The 23843-nt window shown below is 39.5% G+C and overlaps 1 protein-coding gene across 8 annotated transcripts in view; it reads left to right on the top strand.

Annotated features, from left to right (window-relative positions):
* The window catches only part of st6gal1 (ST6 beta-galactosamide alpha-2,6-sialyltranferase 1), a 177040-nt gene that overhangs the window by 29595 nt on the left and 123602 nt on the right, over nt 1-23843 (top strand). For 7 of the 8 annotated variants that reach the window (XM_029120794.2, XM_029120795.2, XM_029120798.2 and 4 more), the window contains 3 exons: nt 21586-21792; nt 21968-22342; nt 22631-22895. In XM_029120794.2, the coding sequence (XP_028976627.2) occupies nt 21586-21792; nt 21968-22342; nt 22631-22895 (847 nt within the window). The remainder of the gene's footprint in view (nt 1-21585; nt 21793-21967; nt 22343-22630; nt 22896-23843) is intronic. The other variant, XM_029120796.2, reaches the window with a different exon arrangement.

Below are 23843 nucleotides of genomic sequence, written 5' to 3'. Positions count from 1 at the left end.
GCAAAACAGTTCTATGAAAATGGTAGGTAAGACAGGAGAAATCAATTGCGCAATAAACGGTTTTAATGAAACTTGCAAGGAGAGAATACTCAGGTTACAAAGTAACAGTGAATAGTCTCTGAATAAAAACAGGCAATCGACAGTATTTAAAGACAGGAGAGGGGTGTGACAAATCCTGGACATTCTAGCTCAATCAGGACACATTCCCTTTGTTCCATCACACAAGTCAAATGCTATCTTCCCCCACCTTATCCTTCCTGCCATAATGTTTACTGTAGTGTTTACCCAAAGCTTCACACAAAGGACAGCTCTCCTTCCCGCCATAAATTCCAACCGAACCCGAACAGACAATAGATGCCCTGGTGAGTTTATACAGATAAGGAGATAAAGAGTAACCCTTTCATCATCAACCCTTTCACCAGTCAATGATGCCCCCTAAGCAAATGCCAGATCCTCCACATTCCTCTACCTATCTAAACAGTGGGACTCAGTCCTTTTATCAGTGAGAATACATTGTATAAAGACATTTCCACAACACTACATAAATGTTAACTTAATCGTTGTAATCACTATATTTCCTATCAAATAATTGTATTTCGGTTTAAATAATTATAATTAAGGAAAAGGAAGAGATTCATGTGTGTAGACCTATAACATGTAATCAAATGCAGCAACATAGCAATCCATGAATAGGATTATAGTAGACAATATTCCTCAGATTTTTTATGTTTTATTCTGGCCATATAAATACAGAAGCAGGCTTGAATAACAGCAGTTTCAGGCTCGTGTCGACTTTCTCACAGATGCCTCCTGGTGGCCATTCTTATTTTTTATTCTATGTTTTTATCCATGCCGCGCTGCACTGCAACTTGCCGCGGTATAACAAGGCATACATGCCTCGTCGCGGACCGCCCCCTTGGGTCTGGAATTAAATGAGCAACACTGAGTCACATTATTAGTTGCCTGGGATGAAATTCACACACGTTGGAACAGCCTGTGATTTCAATAGATTTTCAGTGTGAGTTTGAATCCAGCACTCATTTGGTTTGGTGATTTTGGTTTCCATCGACCGTTGCTACGTCATTTTGTTCTCAACGAATGAATCAATGTGCAGTAAAGATTTTGATCTTTAATATATTTAGTTCATCAAGGCCCGATGTGTGATTTCAGTGTTCCTTTAATCTTTTAGAGCAGTGTATATGAGCTTGATGGACATCCCATTCCAAAACCATGGGCATTCATATGGAGTGTGAGAATGAGTGAGAATGTATTTATTGTATCATATAATAAAAAAATATTATTTATAATCATTGTTATTAATCATACCGTTAATAAAAACATTCAGAAATATAACTTTTTATGACTGAATTTGCATTTAAATTACAAGCATCAACAGTAGCTACATTTATATTTATTTAATGCCAGGGCGCACAGGTAACAAAATGACAAAAGATTGGTAGTGACATCAGATGTGTAAGGAGTATCTGCTAACCTTTTATCAGTTCGGCCAATAATTTTCTTATCAGTGCATCCGTAGTTAATATATGGCAGACATTTGTGCTGGGGGTCTTTATAGACAAAAAGAGCACAATGTATTGCACCAACTGACAATTGTATTGCACTAACTGATATGGTGTACTATAGTCAATAACAACAAGTGAGACCGTTCAAGAGGCAGCCAAAGATGCTCAAAACATACCCTTCAGCATATTTCACAAAGTGCTATGCAAATTCTCCTCAACTTCCTCTAACCAGGGTGTTCATTGATCTACAACATAATTTGTGATAGTTGAACTCACCAGCATTCATTTTATTTTTAATGTACCAAGAAAGATACAGTAAATATATGGTCACAACCAGTGTATTGAAGTGGAGCCAATGGAGTTGGGAGCTAAAAACTGCTGCTAGCTATAACTTCTATTTTCCCCAATGAATTGACCCTTTAAATTGATTATTTATACCCTAGTGAGTAATTCTCGAAAGCCATGTTCCACGTCACAATGTATAGTTTTTTTGTTATAAGGCAATTTGCTTAGGCCAACTTCAGGTGTAGAGTCTTGCAAGGAGGCCAATGAAGTAGGAGGCTAGAAAAGTGCTGCTAGCTATGCCCTCTATATCCCCCCATGAATAGACACTTTATATGGATTATTTATACCCTAGTGAGTATTACTCAAATGCCATTTTGAGGAAAAACTGATAATTCTTGTGTTTCCTGGTAACAGAAATGTACTGTCATTCTGAAATACAGAGAAAACAACATCTTTTAACACTATATAAGGGACACATGTATAAGACACAGGGCTGAGACTCAGGATCCTTGAAGCACTGTTTTGAATGAGACAGAAGATGAGATGTTGTTAAGGTGAAAAGGTTATGTTTTATAAACGTCTAATGTGGGCCTTAAAAGAGAGAGTAGGGTAATATTTCACACCCATATTGGTGATGACTGAGTAGAGGGGAATGATTCTGCCATCAATGGCAGGGCAGATGCTGTAAGAGTTGGTGATTTGCTGTTGGGTGCCCATAAGCATGACCTCTGTCTTGCTGCAATTGTGTTGGAGGAAGATGTTCTGCAGCCAACGTTTTACCATGTCCAGTCAGTTGGATAGGGTTGACATGGCAGATGTTGTGTCAGGTTTGGTTTTAATGTACATCAGTGTGTCATCAGTGTAGCAGTGGAATTGAACACTGTCTGAAGATCTGGCCAAGTGGGAGCATGTATAGCAGAAAGAGAATAGGTCCTACAATGTTATCCAATGTTATTTCAGAAATATTTTAGAGAGGTATTTTTTATGTACGGTATTTCATCGACAGTGACTAAAACATTGTACATTTTGTTCATGTTTTGTATTTCTATTCAGCAGTGATGATGAGGTCAAGTGTATGTCCACGATTGTGTCTGGAGACGTTGACGTGTTGTATCAGGTTAAGGCAGTCAAGCAGGTTCAGGAAGTCAGTGGCAAAGGAACATTTTGTTGAAACAATGTGAATGTTGAAATCACCAAGGACACAGAAATGTGATTAACTCAGAAAACACAGTTATTAAGTAGGCTGCATTTGATTTTCCAGGTGGGAGAGGGCAGTATGTGTTGTCAGGGTGATGGCATCATCCATATATCTATTGGGAGGATCATATAATAGTCAAACGTGTATTGTATTAGGTACAGAGAGAACAAGAGGTTCAGGAAGTCATTTATAAATGAGGCTGCATTTGATTTAGGAGGACGAAAGATAGGTATATCTGTTAAAGTCTTCCATTCAAAAGCAGTGCACTCAAATGTTAAGCAAAGTGGGAAAGGCAACATTTTCAGCTCAAAACCCTCAGTGAAAAACAGCCTGACCACCACACCTGCCATGGACACGGGCCTTTTCCAGAGAGTCATAAACAGTTGGACATGTTTCATTGAGAAGGTAAGAATCACCATTCCTATGCCACGTTTCTGTCCAGCAAAAAAAAGTCTTAGGTTATTGTCCTTTATAAACTTGTAATAATAGAGTTTGGTTCATTAGCGCCTGCATATTAAACAGTGCCAGTCTGAAAAGGGCCTGATTTAGAGATCGAACATGGACATGTCTAACTTGCTAATGACAGTCAGATTCTACATTGCGTAGAGTTGGTTGGAGTAGCAAATGAGGCCAATGTACAGCACTTTGTGGACAATGTTTTTTTCATAGCATAGTCTTCCTTGATGTTTGGCCTTTTTCTAAATGATTCAAAGTTGCAGAAGTCCTTTTAAAAGCACCTTACTGTCTAATCCTCTTAAAACAATGAAGAAATGATTTTGAGTACATTTGAATCTCCTTCATTTCAGTCATTTGTAGAGCTGCAGATAAGGTGAAAATTCAGTGTAGATTTTCAATGCAAATATTCAAAAGCTTCCACTGAGCTTATTGCAGAAAGTAAAATGTTCAGTTACATTTTTCGGATCAAAGAAATAAATATTAAATACAACTAATCAGATCTTGATTAGCAACTCATAAAAAAACAATTCTATTGAAAAACAAACTGGAAACTTTGAGGGGGAAAAATAAATTTTTGCCTGATCAAAACAAGTATCTAAAACATGGTTGGTCATCTTGAACACCTACTAAAGGACCGATTCAGTAATCTTATTAAGTGTAAGTATGAACTTCGTCCAAGATATAGTTGCACTGTTCTCATTAACTGGAATCAAGTTATTAAGCAAAATCCACTTCCTGTGAAACTGTATGATGCAGGAAGTTGTTGACATATGACATTTGCTGTGTTGGAACTAACCACATTTATTTTAGTATTATTATTAATGGGGTGTATTCACAGACGCTATACACTCACCTAAAGGATTATTAGGAACACCATACTAATACTGTGTTTGACCCCCTTTCGCCTTCAGAACAGCCTTAATTCTACGTGGCATTGATTCAACAAGGTGCTGAAAGCATTCTTTAGAAATGTTGGCCCATATTGATAGGATAGCATCTTGCAGTTGATGTTTGTGGGATGCACATCCAGGGCACGAAGCTCCCGTTCCACCACATCCCAAAGATGCTCTATTGGGTTGAGATCTGGTGATTGTGGGGGCCATTTCAGTACAGTGAACTCATTGTCATGTTCAAGAAACCAATTTGAAATGATTCAAGCTTTGTGACATGGTGCATTATCCTGCTGGAAGTAGCCATCAGAGGATGGGTACATGGTGGTCATAAAGGGATGGACATGGTCAGAAACATTGCTCAGGTAGGCTGTGGCATTTAAACAATGCCCAATTGGCACTAAGGGGCCTAAAGTGTGCCAAGAAAACATCCCCCACACCATTACACCACCACCACCAGCCTGCACAGTGGTAACAAAGCATGATGGATCCATGTTCTCATTCTGTTTACGCCAAATTCTGACTCTACCATCTGAATGTCTCAACAGAAATCAAGACTCATCAGACCAGGCAACATTCTTCCAGTCTTCAACTGTCCAATTTTGGTGAGCTTGTGCAAACTGTAGCCTCTTTTTCCTATTTGTAGTGGAGATGAGTGGTACCCAGTGGGGTCTTCTGCTGTTGTAGCCCATCCGCCTCAAGGTTGTGGCTTCACAAATGCTTTGCTGCATACCTCGGTTGTAACGAGTGGTTATTTCAGTCAAAGTTGCTCTTCTATCAGCTTGAATCAGTCGGCCCATTCTCCTCTGACCTCTAGCATCAACAAGGCATTTTCGCCTACAGGACTGCCGCATACTGGATGTTTTTCCCTTTTCACACCATTCTTTGTAAACCCTAGAAATGGTTGTGCGTGAAAATCCCAGTAACTGAGCAGATTGTGAAATACTCAGACCGGCCCGTCTGGCACCAACAACCATGCCACGCTCAAAATTGCTTAAATCACCTTTCTTTCCCATTCTGACATTCAGTTTGGAGTTCAGGAAATTGTCTTGACCAGGACCATACCCCTAAATGCATTGAAGCAACTGCCATGTGATTGGTTGATTAGATAATTGCATTAATGAGAAATTGAACAGGTGTTCCTAATAATCCTTTAGGTGAGTGTATGTGATGTTTCGTGGAAATGGAACAGCCTTAGACTAGTTTATTTTAGTTTTTTTTCAGTCTATTCAAAATACCATGAAATGAATATGACGCAGCTCATAGGTCCAAGAGGCAATTTTGTTTGGCTCAACCCGAAGCACAATTTAAGATGAGTTTGGTGACTTTAGCTCTAAGGAGCATGGAGAAATTGCTATTTGAATATCTCAAGTTTGACAATACACTGTAGCACTGGCTGACCTTGTCCATATTTTTACTATAGGACCTTATACTGATCATGTTTGATGGTGATCAAGCTTTTTTAAAGCCTTTGATTCAAAACTTGAACTTAATTGCCCCGTGGTAGTCAAATGATTAGAACTACAAACGTCCTATTTATTGCAGTACAACAACCTGATGCACTCATGCAACAGACCAAGTTTGGTTGAAATATCTGTTTTGCATTAATGAGCCTTTAAAGTGACTTTCTGGTATAATGCCAAACATTGCAGGCCTCACCTGCTTCTCCTTCCAACCATGTTTGGTGACTTTCAGACAAACGGCTGCTGAGATACACCCTCACTTCCTGTTTGGCGGCCTCATCCCCATAGTTGATTGGCTGTTTTGCAAATCAAAAATCCATCTGATAACTTTTGTTAGGATTGGTCTGAAGGTCCTCTGTGCCTATTTTCAGGAAGAATGCACAAAATATGTGGCATGTGAAAAATGTCAGTAACACATGAAGTGTAGTGTCACTTCATGTAAAGGATGGGTATGTGGAGTCTGAGCATTAATAATTACAATATGAATGTACGTTTCATTGGAAGTGAATGTGCCTAGATAATGAGAACAACAGAAACCTCTCTGTTTAGATTCTCTCTGTAGTTTGCACTCTGATAACCACAGGAATGTTTACATAGACCATTTGGCATGGGGGTTACTGTCTTGGAAACCTGATCTATGCTAGGTAAACACACCCTTTAATATATATATCAGCTTGTAACCAACATTACAGTGAGAAGAGATTGAGGTTCTGTAAGGAAGACCAGTTCCATAACCTTATGAACAAGACTATCTGATGCTGCAATAAATAATTGAATTACTCTGTCCCTTGACAACCGGGTATCATTATTTCAACCTTCATTATTTCAACCACGAAATGATTTCTAACAGCATGCTGCAGTGTTGCCAACTTATCGACTTTGTCGCTTGATTTAGCGACTTTTCAGACACCCTTAGTGACTTTTTGTGGTGTTATTGGAGACTTGTTCTTACTCTTCTCAACGAGCAGCGGATGCCGCCGTGGGCCCCTCCCCCATCTGAAAGCACTCACAGGCGGCCCAGTCCTCACACAGCAGTTCCTCTGAGCTACAGTCAGAGAAGGAGATGTTAACTTCTCCGCTTCCAGACTGAAAATTATTCGCGCATTCGCATGCGGGAAGCTCCCACTGGCTAAAATAAATCACTGCAGTTCTCTTCTTCTACTTCTTCTTCTACTTCTGTGGGGTTTAACGGCGGTTGGCATCCAACGTTATTGGTGCATTACCGCCACCTACTGTAAAGGAGTGTGGGTCAGCTCCAGGGAGGACCTAAATTCTCCCTGCCAACCCAGTTTCTCTCAGGAACACAAACAGACACCTAAGCACAGCACCCGAACACCCCCTCCCCAACACAGATCCTATATTCACCAAGTTCACCCCCTCTGCCCTCAGACCCTGGTGCAACCTCTCCCTTTCCCTCTCATAGAGTTGGCACTGCCTCAGGACGTGATCCACCGTCTCCACTTCCCCACAGTAGTCACACAACCCAGTCGAATGCTTCCCTATCATGTGTAGCGTGCCGTACAATCCACAGTGCCACACCCTCAATCTAGTCAAAATCCTTTCCTCCTTCCTACTCCTAACTGCCCTCCTTCCATCCCCAATCTCACCCTGTTTCTGGAACAAGTGCCGTCCTTTCGTGTCCACATTCCACTGGTCCTGCCACATCTTCCTAACCTCATTCCACATCACCACCTTAGCCTCTGTCCTGCTCAAGGGCACCACCACGTCCACCACCCCCCTCACCAGGGCCTGTTTCGCTATTTTTTCGGCTGCATAATTTCCTGCCACCCCAGCATGAGCCGGAACCCACATAAATGAGACCTGCATCCCATCTCTTCTTACGCTATCCTGTGCTTCCAACACCCTGTTTAAAATGTCCTGTCTCCTAGTGGACTTGAAAGACTGCAAACTAACCAACACCTCACATGAATCAGAGCAAATAACCACCCTATCCGGCTTCGTGTCCTCCACCCACCTCAATGCAAACTGCACCGCCAAAAGTTCAGCCGTGTAAACCGCCAAGTGATCCGTAATCCTTTTAGTGACACTCACACCCGTTCCCCTAACTACAATAGCTGCCCCCGTCCGACCCGTCCCTGGGTCCTTTGAACAGACCATGAACACCAGTACACTCTCCGTGTACCCACCCTCCAGACGCCTCTTAACCACCTCGGCAAAGCAGAGGCCCAACCGATCCTCTCGCACCATCTCCAATATTCCCAGATCCACCACTGGAGGCAAAAGCACCCAAGGAGGTCTCAATGTCAAATCCACTGTCGGACTAAATTTCCTCCCTCCGAAACCTACCTCTCTGGCCAGGGCATCCCCCACCCACCCAAAGCTCATGATCTCCCTTTTACCGTGTTCCCAGCACCCCAACAACACCTTTTTTGTAGGGTGCAAAACCCCATGTCCCTGCAAATTACCCAGAAATATATCAACAATTGTCTTCTCAACAAGCGTAATGGCATCTCCCCCACCTCCACCTGCAGTGCTGATACTGGTGATGTCTGAAATGCCCCACTACATACTCGAAGCCCCTGTGCCTGCACTCTATCTAACCTTTCCAGAGTGCTCACTGCTGCTGACCCATAAACTATACACCCATAGTCCACCACCGATCGAATTAATGACACATACATGGTCCTCAACGCAGCTCTACCAGCCCCCCAACTTTTCCCCGTCAGGCAGCGCATCACATTCAAAACCTTCTTACACCTCACCACCACCCTCTCAATGTGCTCTCCCCACATCATTCCTGCAGTTCTCTTAGTCCATGACCATGATGATATGGGCTAGATTTGCAATTGCGAGGATGCTGAAAACAACTGAACAGTGAGTCGTAAAACTACACCATATAACGAACTGTCGAGATTGCAAAAAGTGTTAGTTAATCGAAAAAGCGCTATGATGACCGACTAGGCCGTGATTTTTATTGCGCAGAATCTGTCCAGTGCAGAACTGTATTTTGTGTCACTATAGTATGATGACACTGCATTTTCCTTTGGAGGATAGAGTGTGATATTGTGAGGGTGACCAAGATGGCAGCCTGAACGGTCGCAATTTTGAGTGCTTGCACCAAGTTCTATAAATGTTGCTTATAAGCAGTAATTGGATGTTCTGATTCTTTATTGAGTTGTAACAACCTGTTGCATCTTTGACAACTTCTTTTTGCTTCAGCATGGTTCGTAAACGAGGGCTCTCGGCGTGTTCTGAAAAAGTTATTGCTAGTGCTGCTAGCACAAGCACAATCACAGTGGTTAGCAGCAGGCATGATTATGTTGTCCGCATGAGCGAAGGGGATTCATTTAGCCTAGCAGAAGAGGAGTTCCCAGCTCTGCCTGCTACTCCGAGCAAGTCACCAGCTGCTAAAAAAAAGGCCAGTGATAATAATGTTGATATTTCTTCTCAGCTGGCAAACATAATGCAAGGTGAAATTATCCTCACGGTGGACTGAGCTGGAAACTATTTCTGTTGAAGACATGTTGACTTTGTTGGAGAGTTGATGACATAATACGCGTGTTTGCATGATCTTATATGCATATCTGCTTTTTCGGGCAGTGTGCTGTTTCAGTGGTTGACGCAAGATCATTTATTTTATCTTTTTTATTGAAGAGGTACTTATTTGCACATAATACAATACATTATGGGCATTATGCGGTTGACCTTTTTGCCAACTTTATTCTAATATAACTGACTGTTTATAAGAGGTAAAAAAAAAGAATCTTATTTGGTTTTGTTGGTTCAGAGTTAGTTGTTTATGTCATTTTCTATTATATCTTTGAATGCCAGGGGTTTGAGAGAAAACGTTAAGCTTAAGGCTTTGTTTTTGTTTACTAAGCGGTTTAATAATGACTGTATTTTTCAAGAATCTCACTTTATTGCTTCTGATGTACATTTTTGGAGATCACATTGGGGTAGTGATATTTGGCTGTCGCATGGAAAAGAACACTCAGCAGGAGTTTCTTGCCTGAAAAATAACTATAGAGGTGAGATTTTGCATTCGGACTGTGATGAAAATGGCCACTTTATATGCCTAATTATAAGATGTTTTAGTTAAATTTTTATAGTGGTTAATATCTATGGTTATAATTGTAAATCAGATAGTGACAGTTATTATGTTTGTTGGAGGAAAGACTTACACATTGGTTATCCAAATTTCCTGATTCTTATTTAATAATTGGGGGTGATTTTAATGTTGTTTTAAATGAGTCAATAGATAGATGGCCACCGAGATGACCTTCAAATTGAAATACTAACTTGAAGCTGTTTATGGACAGATTTCACCTCATTGATATATGGAGAGAGAAAAATGTAGATGATATTTTGTATACTTGGAGTAATAAGGATGGCTCTAGACGTTCTAGGATTGATTTTTGGCTTGTCTCTAACCAATTTGATGGGAACAATATTTTGGTTAATGTTTTGGCAACACCATTAACTGAACATATGGCCATATTAATTAAAATTAATATTTCTCCAAACACAAATTGTAACAAGTATAATTCATACTAGAAAATGAATAGTTCTTTGCTTAAATTAAGTGCAGTTAAGCAGGAATTGGGAAAACTAAAAAGGAAGGGTTGTTTAGTCATAATTGGGAATTATTAAAATGTGAAATTGGAAAATATTTGAGGAAGTTTAGTAGCACATTAATTAAATCACAACGTCTTATGGAAGAGAAGTTTGTTAGTGAAATCTTAGCCGTTTCTAACATCCCCGCTGTGGACCTGTTGGAAGGACAGAGATTGCGTCTAACAGAGCTGCAAAATTAGCTTGATAATATGTACAGAATGGCCCTCATTTATCAAAAGTGCGTACACCAAATTTCCAGCGTACACCTGGCGTACACCCAAAACCACGGTGACTTTGAGATTTATCAATATGGACGTTGGCGTACGGCACTCTCAAATCCTACGCCAGCTCAGGAGGTGGTGTACGCACGTTTTGAGTTAGTGCGGAAATGCGCAGGAAAAAAAATCCTAACGTACTGACAAACTAAAAGATGTGATATATTATGACCCACTGTAAAAAACAACAACATAATTACAAACTTCAGTGTTTATTGTTGTGCAACATGGACTTCAAGGTTTAATTTGTGTGACTTTCCAAAGCATTTGATTTATGTGTATTCCTTCAGATGCGAGCCTGTGCGCTTTACATGACGTTTCAGGGTTAGGCCCGGCGGTTGCGCACGGACTGGGTTCCGTAATAAAAGGCTTTTAATGACCAAAATATAATTCAGACTGACAAAATAATAAAAATGAAATTCTTCTTTTAAATAATAATATAAATAATAATAATAACGACATTCTTCTTCTAAATAACAATAAACGTCATTAATAATAAATATCATGAAATAATAAGACGAATATTACAAATTGTCATGCAATTATTAATGTGAATGAATGGTACTCCACATCACATCATCATCTTTTATTCCGCTTTTTAAACTGCAAAATGAAACAATTGTATTTATTTCTACCTCCCTGGTGATCGTCTCAATCTCCACGTCAGAGAAGTTTCTCTTTTTTGCCGTCTTCCGTGTGTCCATGGCGTAAAATGAGGGCGTGGGGGAAGCGGAGACTTGAATATATAGGGGCGTGTTATTCTAATGACGATCGTTTTCAGCCGCGGCATTTATCAAGGGCAGGTATTGCGTACACATGGATTTTAAAGGTACGCACAGATTCATAAATCAGGCGGTGAGAGTAGTGTAAGCAAAATCTTATGCCAACATATACGCCCGTTTCTACGCAAGAATGATAAATGAGGGCCAATGTGGGCACAAGGTGACTTTATTCGATCAAGGCAAAAATGGTTAGAGCATGGAGAGCAAATGTCTGCTTATTTTATTAATCTTGAAAAGTCTAGAGCTAAACTAAATTCTGTTTCTAAAATGAACATTGATGGATCTATTACAGATCATTTTTACACAATTTCTAGCTTTTGCTATGATTACTCTAATTTGAGCATAATATGAAATATTTTTGTAAACAGTTTAAGAATGTAAATACAATTACTGAGGAGGACCAAAAACTATTACGGGAAATTAAGCAACCTACTGAACATTCAAAATGTAATAAATCACCCGGTAATGATGGAATGACTACGGAGTTCTATAAGCAGTTTTCTGAAATTCTCGCCCCATTTTTTTTTTAAGTATACTCTGAAAGTGCTCACAGCTTCCTACAACGATGATGCAAGGTATAATTTGTTTGATTCCTAAGCCCAAGAAAGATATGTTGCTTATTGATAATTGGAGACCCATTAGTCTGTTGAATAATGACAATAAAATATTTGCTCAGGTATTTGCCCAAAGATTCAAATTAGTATTAGATTCCATTATTGATGAAAATCAATCTGGGTTTATGAGAAACCGGCATATATGTAACAATATCAGACTTGTTTTTGATCTTATTGATTATTCTGACTTTATAAAAGATGATAGCTTTATACTTTTTTTTTTTTTTCAAAGCCTTAGGTTTAGGTTTGGGGCTTATTTCTGTAATGCCATGAAGACTCTTTATGCAGGGGGAAACAGTTCTGTGAAATTAAATAATGGCACTACGCAAAGATTTGATCTAGAAAGAGTAGTTAGGCAAGGCTGCCCAGTTTCTGTTTACCTCTTTCTCATTGTTGCTCAGGTGTTTTGTAGCTTCATTAAACCATCCAATTTAAAAGGAATTCAAGTTGAAGAGAGAAGTGTCCTGATAAGTCAGTTGGCTGATGACACTGCTCTTTTTCTGAAAAATGTTGATCAAATTCAGTCAGCTGTCAAGTTAATTGAAATTTGCCTTAACTTATAAAAATGTGAACTATTTGCTTTAATAAGTTGCCATTACAGAACAATTTGTAATATTCCTGTAAAGGATGCTCCAACTTATTTGGGTATGGCTATTACAAAAAATGAGCAGGAGAGAATCTCACCAAATGTTTACTCGGTGATTCAAAAAGTAAAGAATAGATTTCATATTTGGTTGCAAAGGGACTTGTCTCTCAAAGGTCGGGTTCTGCTGGCTAAAGCAGAAGGTATTTCTAGCCTTACTTATGTAGCTTCCTCGATTAATTCAGATAATAAAATAAATAAGATAATTGATCAAATTATGCAGAATTTTTTGTGGGAAAACCATATACACTATCAGAAAATCTGTTATTGTTAATTCATATAAAAATGGTGGGCTTGATTATTTAGATTTTTCTATTTTAAATAACACCTTCAAAATTAACTGGTTGAAATATTTTCTAAAAATCTTAGATTCTGTGTGGAATATGATTTCTAAATCGGTTTTTGACAAACTTGGTGGCCTTCCTTTTTTGCTTATGTTTGATTATAAAATCGAGAAACTTCCAGTTAAACTGTCAGCTTTTCACAGGCAAGCGCTTTTGGCTTGGAAGTTAATTTACAATCATAATGTTTCTCCACATTATTATTACATCTGGAATAATTGAAATATTTTGTACAAACATAAGAGTATATCTTTGAAAACTTGGTTTGATGAGGGAATCCTGGTGGTTGGACAGCTGTTCAATTATCAGGGGTATTTAATGACTTATGATGAATTTCTTTCATATTTCAACTTCCCTGTTTCCCCTAAAGTAATTGCCTCTTTAATTGGTGCTATTTCTTCAGGTGTTGTCTCTTTATGTAGAGGTATTTCATACTCTAAACGTGTGTCTTTATTACATTTAGCTGATGTCAGGATTCCACCATCCACCACGCCTCAATCACCCTCATCGACAGTACCCCCCCCTCCCGGTAGGCCTCGTCGCCGGCTGCACCGCTCTTCTTCCCAGGCGTCAGGAGCCGCCTCGGGAGGGGGGGGTACTGTCAGGATTCCACCATCCACCACGCCTCAATCACCCTCATCGGCAACACCGCCCACTCGTTCCCCGTCACCAGAATTCTAATCATCCCCACCTGGATCCCATCACCAGCTCACCCTTGATAAACCCCTATCACCTTTCAGTCATCGTCTGGTCTCGTCGCTACATAGACTCTCAGACTCACTTCTTACCTATCGAAACGCTTACTTAGATTTCCCGTCCAGATACAGCCTGTTCCCTGATCTTTCTTCACCTAGTTACCGTGTGCTTCTGTTCACCATCCGCTTCCCTGGCAGGAGAGGCTCAGATCACCGACAAGCGAACGCATTCACGACTGTCATCATTCGGTCTACTCACCATATCTCTGGTTCCCGATCCATTCTGCAAATAAAGACGTCTAGCCTCATTTACCTGGTTGATTCCCGTTCCAAACGTGACAGCTGATAAGTTCTGTGGTAAGGTTTGTTTTTCGACAAGCAAAAATAATAGGGCTATTCGTTCTCTTTTTCAGAAAGTACTAGTCAGTAAATCACGTCATTTCCTACTGGTCAAGGTTTATTGGAACTATTAACTGGATTAAGGTCTGGCTGTTACCTAATAAGTATATTATTACAAATAAGGTCAAGGAAATTTCATTTAAGATTCTGCATAAATTCTACCCCGCTAAAATTTTTTATCCAAATTTAACAAAGATATTGATGTGAATTGTTCATTTTGTTTTTTGCAACCAGAAACTGTATCTCATATTTTTGGCACTGTCAATATACAAAAAGGTTATGGTGGGAAGTTTCTAAATGTATTAATAACAAATTGAAATGTAATTCTCTATTGTTATATGAACATGTAATATTTGTTTTTTTCAAATATGAAAAGAGTCTGAAAAATGAGGAATTTATTATCAATCTTTTGATTATTTTAGTTAAGTTTCATATTCATCAGTGTAAATTTACTAATCAGAAACCACTTTTTTCTGTAGTATTGAAAGAATTGGAAAATTAGATAGTTTCAATTAAGGACAGTATAATCAAAAAGCTGTTAAAACCATTCATTTATTGAATACTTTTATGATTTTGTGATATGTCAAAGCTTTTTTATTGTTTGTCTGGTATATTTAGCTTTGTTTTCATTCACTTTTTTGTATTTTTATATATTTTTTTCCTGTTTTGTAATTGTTGTTCATGCAATAAAAAAATAAAGAGTGTGATACTGTATTTTTCGGCAGTTATACAGTGACTTGTACAAGTAAAAATATAATGCCATCCAGTTGTACAAATACAAGAGGACTGCAGCCTCTGACGCGCATGATGCATTCATGTTTAAAAATCATGGCACGAGTAGGACACCATCAAGAACGAAAAGGATAATTCACAACAATGCCTGAAACTAAACAAGATGGATTCAGAGGAAGTTGTATATGGACAGATGGAGAGTGTGGTACATACGAAGGGAAAAGACAAAGGAAAGTTAAAATTGCAGAGAAAGGACAACATTCGAAAGGCGGGAAAGGAGACATGGATGAAGATTCATTCTGTTTGACCGACAGTAGTCTCGAGATTGAGTCTCTCTGATGGGATCCTTGAATCATGGATGATACTAGGAAAGGACGTGAGCTTTCACAATCATTGATTCAGAGTTCTTGAATGTTTATTTCCTAAAATGTATCGTACCTAACCAGTGGTAGAATGAAGAATCCACATGGTGATAGTCTTTAACGTTAAGGAGACACACTATGTCCCATGAGGACTTTATTTGAATCCAATATACTCTCACCTAAAGGATTATTAGGAACACCTGTTCAATTTCTCATTAATGCAATTATCTAATCAACCAATCACATGGCAGTTGCTTCAATGCATTTAGGGGTGTGGTCCTGGTCAAGACAATCTCCTGAACTCCAAACTGAATGTCAGAATGGGAAAGAAAGGTGATTTAAGCAATTTTGAGAGTGGCATGGTTGTTGGTGCCAGACGGGCCGGTCTGAGTATTTCACTGCTCAGTTACTGGGATTTTCACGCACAACCATTTCTAGGGTTTACAAAGAATGGTGTGAAAAGGGAAAAACATCCAGTATGCGGCAGTCCTGTAGGCGAAAATGCCTTGTTGATGCTAGAGGTCAGAGGAGAATGGGCCGACTGATTCAAGCTGATAGAAGAGCAACTTTGACTGAAATAACCACTCGTTACAACCGAGGTATGCAGCAAAGCATTTGTGAAGCCACAACACGCACAACCTTGAGGCGGATGTGCTACAACAGCAGAAGACCCCACCGGGTACCACTCATCTCCACTACAAATAAGAAAAAGAGGCTACAGTTTGCACGAGCTCACCAAAATTGGACAGTTGAAGACTGGAAGAATGTTGCCTGGTCTGATGAGTCTCGATTTCTGTTGAGACATTCAGATGGTAGAGTCAGAATTTGGCGTAAACAGAATGAGAACATGAATCCATCATGCCTCGTTACCACTGTGCAGGCTGGTGGTGGTGGTGTAATGGTGTGGGGGATGTTTTCTTGGCACACTTTCGGCCCCTCGTTTAAATGCCACAGCCTACCTGAGCATTTTTTCTGACCATGTCCATCCCTTTATGACCACCATGTACCCATCCTCTGATGGCTACTTCCAGCAGGATAATGCACCATGTCAAAAAGCTCGAATAATTTCAAATTGGTTTCTTGAACATGACAATGAGTTCACTGTACTGAAATGGCCCCCACAGTCACCAGATCTCAACCCAATGGAGCATCTTTGGGATGTGGTGGAACGGGAGCTTCAAATCTCTATCAACTGCAAGATGCTATCCTATCAATATGGGCCAACATTTCTTGTTGAATCAATGCCACATAGAATTAAGGCAGTTCTGAAGGCGAAAGGGGGTCAAACACAGTATTAGTATGGTGTTCCTAATAATCCTTTAGGTGAGTGTAGTTATAGCCTATAAAAGAGGGTAATACAGCTCATGGTCGACAAGCTTACATACTCAATAAAGCAGATAGCATCAGAACTCATGTCCACTGTGAAATGTAATGAATTTGCGTGTTTCTTTTTAAGTATTAGACAGAACATCAGAACTACACAGTCTAACAAGGACTCTGTAGCGTCACCACGACCACCATAACTTGGTTATTATGTTGCATTTTAATACACTTGATAAAAAATCCCTAGAAGAAACAGTTCGACATCTCAAAGCTTCCACATCTCAAAGCTTCGACAAACTGCCATCAGACCTTTTCTAAACAATTTTTAACTCTATATCAATGGACCTACAGCAAATAGTTAATAGCTCTCTGCAATCAAGCATTTTCCCAACGTCTCTAAAAACAGCTGCCATTAAGCCCTTATTAAAAAAGAGAACACTGGATGTATATATAATGGACAACTATAGACCTGTATCAAATCTCCCTTTTATAGCTAAGATCGTTTAGAAGGTTGTCTTCAATCAACTCAGCAATTTTGTGACCTCAAGTGATCTCTTAGAAAAATTTCAGTCAGGTTTCCAACCTCACCACAGTACTGAAATGGCGCTGATTAAGGTTTTAAATGATATACAGCTGAATACTGATTTTGATAAAATAATAGTTCTGGTTCTATTATATCTCAGTGCAGCATTTGACACTGTAGACCATAGAACACTTGTAGATGGAATATTGGGTAGGACTCTCCGGGACAGTCCTTGATTGGTTCAGATCTTATCTAGATGGCCAGAGTTATTTTGTCAACATTGGTAATCATGAATCTGATAGGTTGGCTATGACCTGCAAAGTTCCACAGGGATCAGTACTCGGACCGCTTCTGTTCAATCTCTATATGCTACCTCTGGGCCAAATTCTACAAAACAACAACATTAACTACCACAGCTATGCCGATGATACTCAAATATATATGACTCTCGAACCATATGACAACAGCTCAATAGACTCTCTGTGTCACTGTATAGAGCACATAAATACCTGGATGAACCAAAATTGAGATTATTGTGTTTGGCAACAAAAATAAAAGAACAAGTATTAGTAAAGAGCTGGATTCTCGGCCCCTTAAAACCAAGGATCAAGTGCGTAATCTTGGTGTTTTAATAGACTCAGACCTCACATTTAACAGTCATATCAAAGCAGTCACCAAAACAGCATTCTATCATCTAAAAAATATAGCCAGAATCAAAGGCTTGGTGTCCCAAAAAGACCAAGAGAAGCTCATCCATGCTTTTATCTCTAGTAGGGTTGACTACTATAACGGCCTCTTAACTGGACTCCTGACTGTAAAACAACTGCAGCTCATTGAGAATGCTGCTGCTAGAATGTTAACCAGAACCAAGAGAACAGAGCACATCACTCCGGTTCTTAAATCTTTGCATTGGCTTCCAATCAGTTACAGAATAGATTTATTTCTAAGTTGTGCTTTTAGTTTATAAATCTCTGAATGGTTTAGGACCCAAATACATTTCTGATATGTTTGCAGAATATAAACCGAGCAGGGCTCTTAGATCCATGAACACAGGTCAGCTAGTAGAGCACAGAGTCTAAACTAAACATGGAGAAGCTGAGTTTAGCACTTATGCAGTACAAAACTGGAATAAATTACCAGAAGATCTTAGACGTGCCCCAAACGTATCAATTTTTAAATCCAGGTTAAAAACACTTCTCACGTGCCTATGACTGAGCACTTAAATGTAACCACACTGTTTTGCCTTTTGGCTTCCTATGTTTTTATCCCATTTTTAATTTTCATATCTTTGCTTATTGTATTTTTTATTATTATGATGTATTCATTTGCTTTGATGTTTTCATTTGAGTATTTGTTTTTATGTTATTGTACTTTCATATATTTTTCTTTCTAAAGCACATTGAATTGCTTTGATGTATGAATTGTGCTATATAAATAAAGTGAATTTACTCCCCACAATACAATTAGATGTTGTATTTTAAATGGTGAATTGAGTTTGGTTAAATAATATAGTTTCTCTTTTGTTTGTATTTACCAACAATAACTGGGATAATATTTTTTTAAACAAAAGCCTGATACTCGTTAATGGAGTTTAAATTCTAAGATGATAAATTGACTAATGAACAAATAGTGTATTTATGTAAGTGTTTAAAGCCTACATTGAGTGTCCTTTGGATTACTTACTGTACCTTGATATTAGTGATGTCAAACATCTCTTTTCTGTCTACATTGCCATTCTTAAGAGTTTTCTTAATTTCCACCCTAATGTTGAGTTGCTGTGTAGATAAAGTTAAGCACATTTTTACAAACCACAACAATATTAGATGGGTTGGACACTAAATTTAAATCTTCAGTTAAAGAATGTTTTTGGCTAAGTTGAAAGGATAACATATCTTGCTACAGAAATGTCATATACTTCAAACAAAACATTTGGCCTTTTTAATGGCTTACCATATGTGGATGAAGCTTAGGGCTTCAGGAATGGGGGCAGACCCACTGGGATGGCCTCTACCAACCTTTCCAATTAAATAAGAGTAGACTTTTACTAAGGGTTAAATTTGAGTGTTCAGACTGGTCTCATCTGGTAATTTGACCAACACAAGCATATTCAGTTTTGGGATAATCAAATGTTAAGTGATAGATAAACATATTATCCTCTCAATTGCTTTAATGTTGAAATGTATGATTTTGAAACCAACTGTAGTGAGGGTAGAGACCTAACGTCATCAACCATTGTTGATGATAGAACAATAATAATATGCATAAAAGTTGTGATTTAGGGTTTGGCTAAGTGCCACTATTTGGAATGAAAATGAATTCCCAAAAATGTAGGAGGTTAATCAAGGAATGTTTTGTTTACCATGAAGTAGTTTGGCCATAGGCCTGTAAGAAGGCTACATTTCTGTGCTGTTTATATGCTAATACAATCGCCCTGGAAACTAACTTCATTCCTTATAATCCAAGATTTTCCTAAATTAACTGATATGGTGATTTCATATGTATGAAGGTTTGTTTTTCGCAAGTCTGGTGGGAAACTCCGTACGATGACAATCCCAATATTGGACTTCGACGTATTTTGTGATGATGCTTAATAAAAAATATGACGGCTATCATGGTATGTTTGGATAGTGAATCCTTCCCTATTTTAAAGGTATCTTTCACAGGTACAACAGGATATGCACAAGTCTTTTGTATATTGCCGCATGGATCATACGTTTTTTTTCTGGTGAATACCGTTAACACTGATTGTGGCCTGTTGATGTCAATATGTTTCTCAACCCTTATAATCTGAGGTGGGGGAGGTCATACATTGAGTTATGTGTCGGAGTGTGGTGTGTCAAGTATCTTGTTTACCTCATTGGTCAGATACTGCTTTTTGTTGTTATCTTAGTCATAACATAAATGAATGGGCCTTTTCTTTTCATTAGGAATTTAATTGTACTTTTAATGTTTTATCAAACATGTAATGTTTTTCTTTAAATGTTTGATAGGAGGGAGTGTTGAAGTCTATGCTTGTTATGTTTAGAAAACAAAAGACCATCAGTTTCTGTAAACAGGAAGTCACATTAATTTAAAGCGTGTACAAACAACGCAGTTTTTCCAATATGACATTGTGTTTCATGATAGAATGCAAAGACCTATTATCTTTGGCAGTGTGTGCTTTACTTCATCTGGGTTTAAATAAGGAAAATAATCAGACAAACCGCATTTGTTCCTTTGTTTATATCTAGCCAGACAAAACAGTCTCAAACCTGATCCCTGGCCCACTCATTTTGATTAGTGTGCCTAATACTGCTACTTCATCTCACTTTGAACTTACCTCTACCTTGCAACAGTCAATTTCTCAAGTCTTAGTAAAGGACCGAACATGAACTTATCCTTCTCAAACAATTACTTCAATAGTAACGGACTATTAGCACAGCCCCAGGAAACGATCAGTAGCCTATTGATTTTGTTAATGTGCAGTGATGTCATCCGATCCTTAACCTGTTGGGGATGCAGTAATATCAGAAGCATATAGCTACAGTTCTGATGTCATTGCACCCTCTTCAAGGTTTGCTGGTCTATTTTAAGCAAGTCACAAACGCAATCTCACCTCGTCTGCGCCAACCCTGAACACTGGAGTACCCCAGGGCTGCATACTCAGTCCTCTCCTGTACTCCATGTTCACGCGTAAGAGATGATTGTGGTCTTTAGGAAACGTCAGAGTGGGGGGGGTCATGCCCCCATACATATGCGCACACAGTGGAGATAGTCTCCGACTTCTTGTGTGTTCATCAAAGATGACCTCATCTGGTCCAGGCAAGCAGACTCGGCAGTCAAAACTGACCAAATGTGGCTATACTTCCTGAGGAGAATCAAAAAATTTGGCATGTCTGCAAAAACTCTTACCAACTTCTACAGGTGCAACATTGAGAGCATTCCCTCAGGCTGCATTACTGCCTGGTACGGCAGCTCCTCCACTGCTGATCGCAATGCCCTCCAGAGGGTGGGAAAGTCCGCAGAGCGTGTCATGGACTGCCATCTCCCTACCAGACATTTTTTCCTCAGGCCATAAGGCTTTTTAACCAGCAACACTGATGTAGGACATCATCAAATCATGTTGATCACATTTCTTTCTATGTACATTCAATGTACATTCTAATATTTTAATGTACCATTCATAGGCATATTACAGTTATATTTATAATATTCAATACTTCTAACCATATTGTTCATATTCCCCATTCTACATTTTTAAAAGTTCTGCTAGTTTACATTGTTATGTATGTTTTTGCTGTATTTTGGCTTTTTATATTTCTTAAATCTTACTGTATATATGCCGTGTGCAATGTCACACAACCATTTTAATGTTCTTTCTCAAACCCCTCAATTCCTTGCTATCCCACCTCGTTGCTCGACTCAATGTTTCTTCTCTAAACTGAATTTCCTCAACCTTCTCTCCCACATCCATCGTCCCCTCTACTTCCTCATCCCCCCTCTATCTCCACTCAACATCCTCTTTAGTATCCCGGGGCAGCAATAGACCGTGTCAGCCTGATGTGGCGTCTACGTCGCCGGGCCCGTCGAGGGGCATTGTGCATGGGTCTCTTCTGCATCTCCATGGCAATGCTCTACGCCCTTTGTGCTGAGAACAGCGTGCCTGTCACCGATGCCATCTTTGGAGTGCGGGCAAGAACCCGTGCCCAGCCCCGGGCGCACTCTGTTATCAAGGTCTGTCTATTTGTTTTTTTAAGGAGCTCAGAACATCCACTCTGTCTGAAATTGCATATGACCTATTTAGTCCATTGCTTTTGAATTGGCGGATACCCATTGGCTCATGAATTCTCACAAATAATTACATTTTAGACTGCATATTCTTATTCCATGCCATTGTATTCTTGCCCAGGTGCTGCGAGGTGGGGCCAAACCCATGTACCTCGACCCCCAAAAGCTGCCTGGTGTCCTTCCCGGCAACCCGCACCATCCAATCCCGGTTCTCTCCTCTCCAAACCACACAAAGGAAGGGACTGGTAAGGAGACCCACCTGAAACACCCCAAGAGAGACAGGGAGGCATCGGGATTCTTCTCTTGGCTCCTGCCACGCCCCTTCAGGCGGGCCATTGAAACCCTGTTTGGGGGCCGTCGTCAGGGGGAGCTAAGTGGAGCGGTTGGGGACGCTGAGTTTTTTGGCCCTCAAGGTGCACTTGGAAATGTCTGGGACGACGAGATGTCCAGTAACATGCTGGGGAAGAGGCTGAGAAAGGTGGTGCAGAACTATCAGGTGAGGAGAGGTTAAGAATATCGGGAGAATCAGAGACTTACAGCAACAGATGAATGAAGGATTTACTTCCCATTTTAACCTCATAGTTAAGGGTTTTATAGTCATAGTCCAGGGTTTTCTATCTTTTTTACTTCGTCTTTCCAACTACCTTTTCTTCTGCATTGTCTCTGCCATTTTCCCTTTGTCACTTTGTCTTTATTTATATAAATATTGTCTCTTCCTCCTGGCTCCTGACCATCATCTGCCTTCCTTTACCCATGTCCTTCTCTTCCCCTCCCTTTCTTCTAGGCGATGAATAAGTATGGTGTGGAGTTGTCTGGTCCTGGGGGTGTGGCTACACGTCCTAAGGTGAGCGGTCCAGACCTGCTGTGCCAGCTGAAGGAAAAGGTAGAGGTTGCAACCCTTACCCCTAACCTGAAACCATTCCACTCTCTGCCCTGGGCATCCCAGCTGCCCCCACAACCCATGATCTCTGACCTTGGACCCTACAAGAGCTGTGCAGTGGTGTCATCAGCTGGGTCACTGCGCTACTCTGGACTGGGAAAGGAGATTGGTAAGTCTGGTAATGTGTATGTGTAGCCATACACATGAAGAAAATATACTTACTCTAAAGATGCAATTGTCTTTAGAATATGTGACACAAGCCCTACGCTTCTAAGTCGACATCCGCGGAACCGCGGACAGTGCTCATTTGCATAAATATTTAGAAAAATAGATTTGCCATAATCGTCCGATTCCAATGGTATATTATTTGTAGCCACTTTCGTGAAGCGTTCCGTGTATAATTGGGGTTGTCTGTGTATAATATGGGTTGTATAGTTGTATAGTTTGGGTTGCTATGAGAACTTTTCACCAGGCAACGACATTGACCATGCATCTTAGAAAGGCTAATGTGTAGACTAGAATAAAGATTACAACGGTGTACATCACTATATATGATGTTTTGAACCATAATACATCGTTTGTATTATAAATATGATATAAAAATAAATAAGTTGGTAATTTTTCTGAGTTTATAAAATATATAAGTCCAAACGTAACTAGCGATCTAGTGCTGGCCATCTGCTGGGCGTTTTGTGTCATTACACCATAGAAAAAGTGAGATAGGGTTATAATCTTTCATTTTATAGTGTTTCATTTCTAGGTTGAAGAACCAAATTTTTTGGGGGTGCCTATATTTTTTACCTTCTATTATTTAATTCATTATTTTCAACCCAATTACAGTGTAATTTGATAGTAAAGGCATGAAAGTATGAGGAAATACCATTGACACAAAATCTCATAATGCTTTCAAAAAAAAATCTTGATGCTGAATGGCAGAAATGTTTTCCGAATTTTTTTTTTTGCCTTTCAAACAGATGAGTTTTATAAATAGTGACCCAGAAGTCTGTTTTTATGTGTTTTTTCATTGTAGCCAGAGGGGTTGTTATTACCAGGATACATCATAATAGGTTGTATCTGTTACAGAAATGAATCTAGGACCCAAAATGTCCAAGTAGTG

This window comes from Esox lucius, chromosome 7 (assembly GCF_011004845.1).
Source record: "Esox lucius isolate fEsoLuc1 chromosome 7, fEsoLuc1.pri, whole genome shotgun sequence".
NCBI classification, from domain to species: Eukaryota; Metazoa; Chordata; class Actinopteri; order Esociformes; family Esocidae; genus Esox; species Esox lucius.
This window is presented reverse-complemented; position numbering and strand designations above follow the sequence as displayed.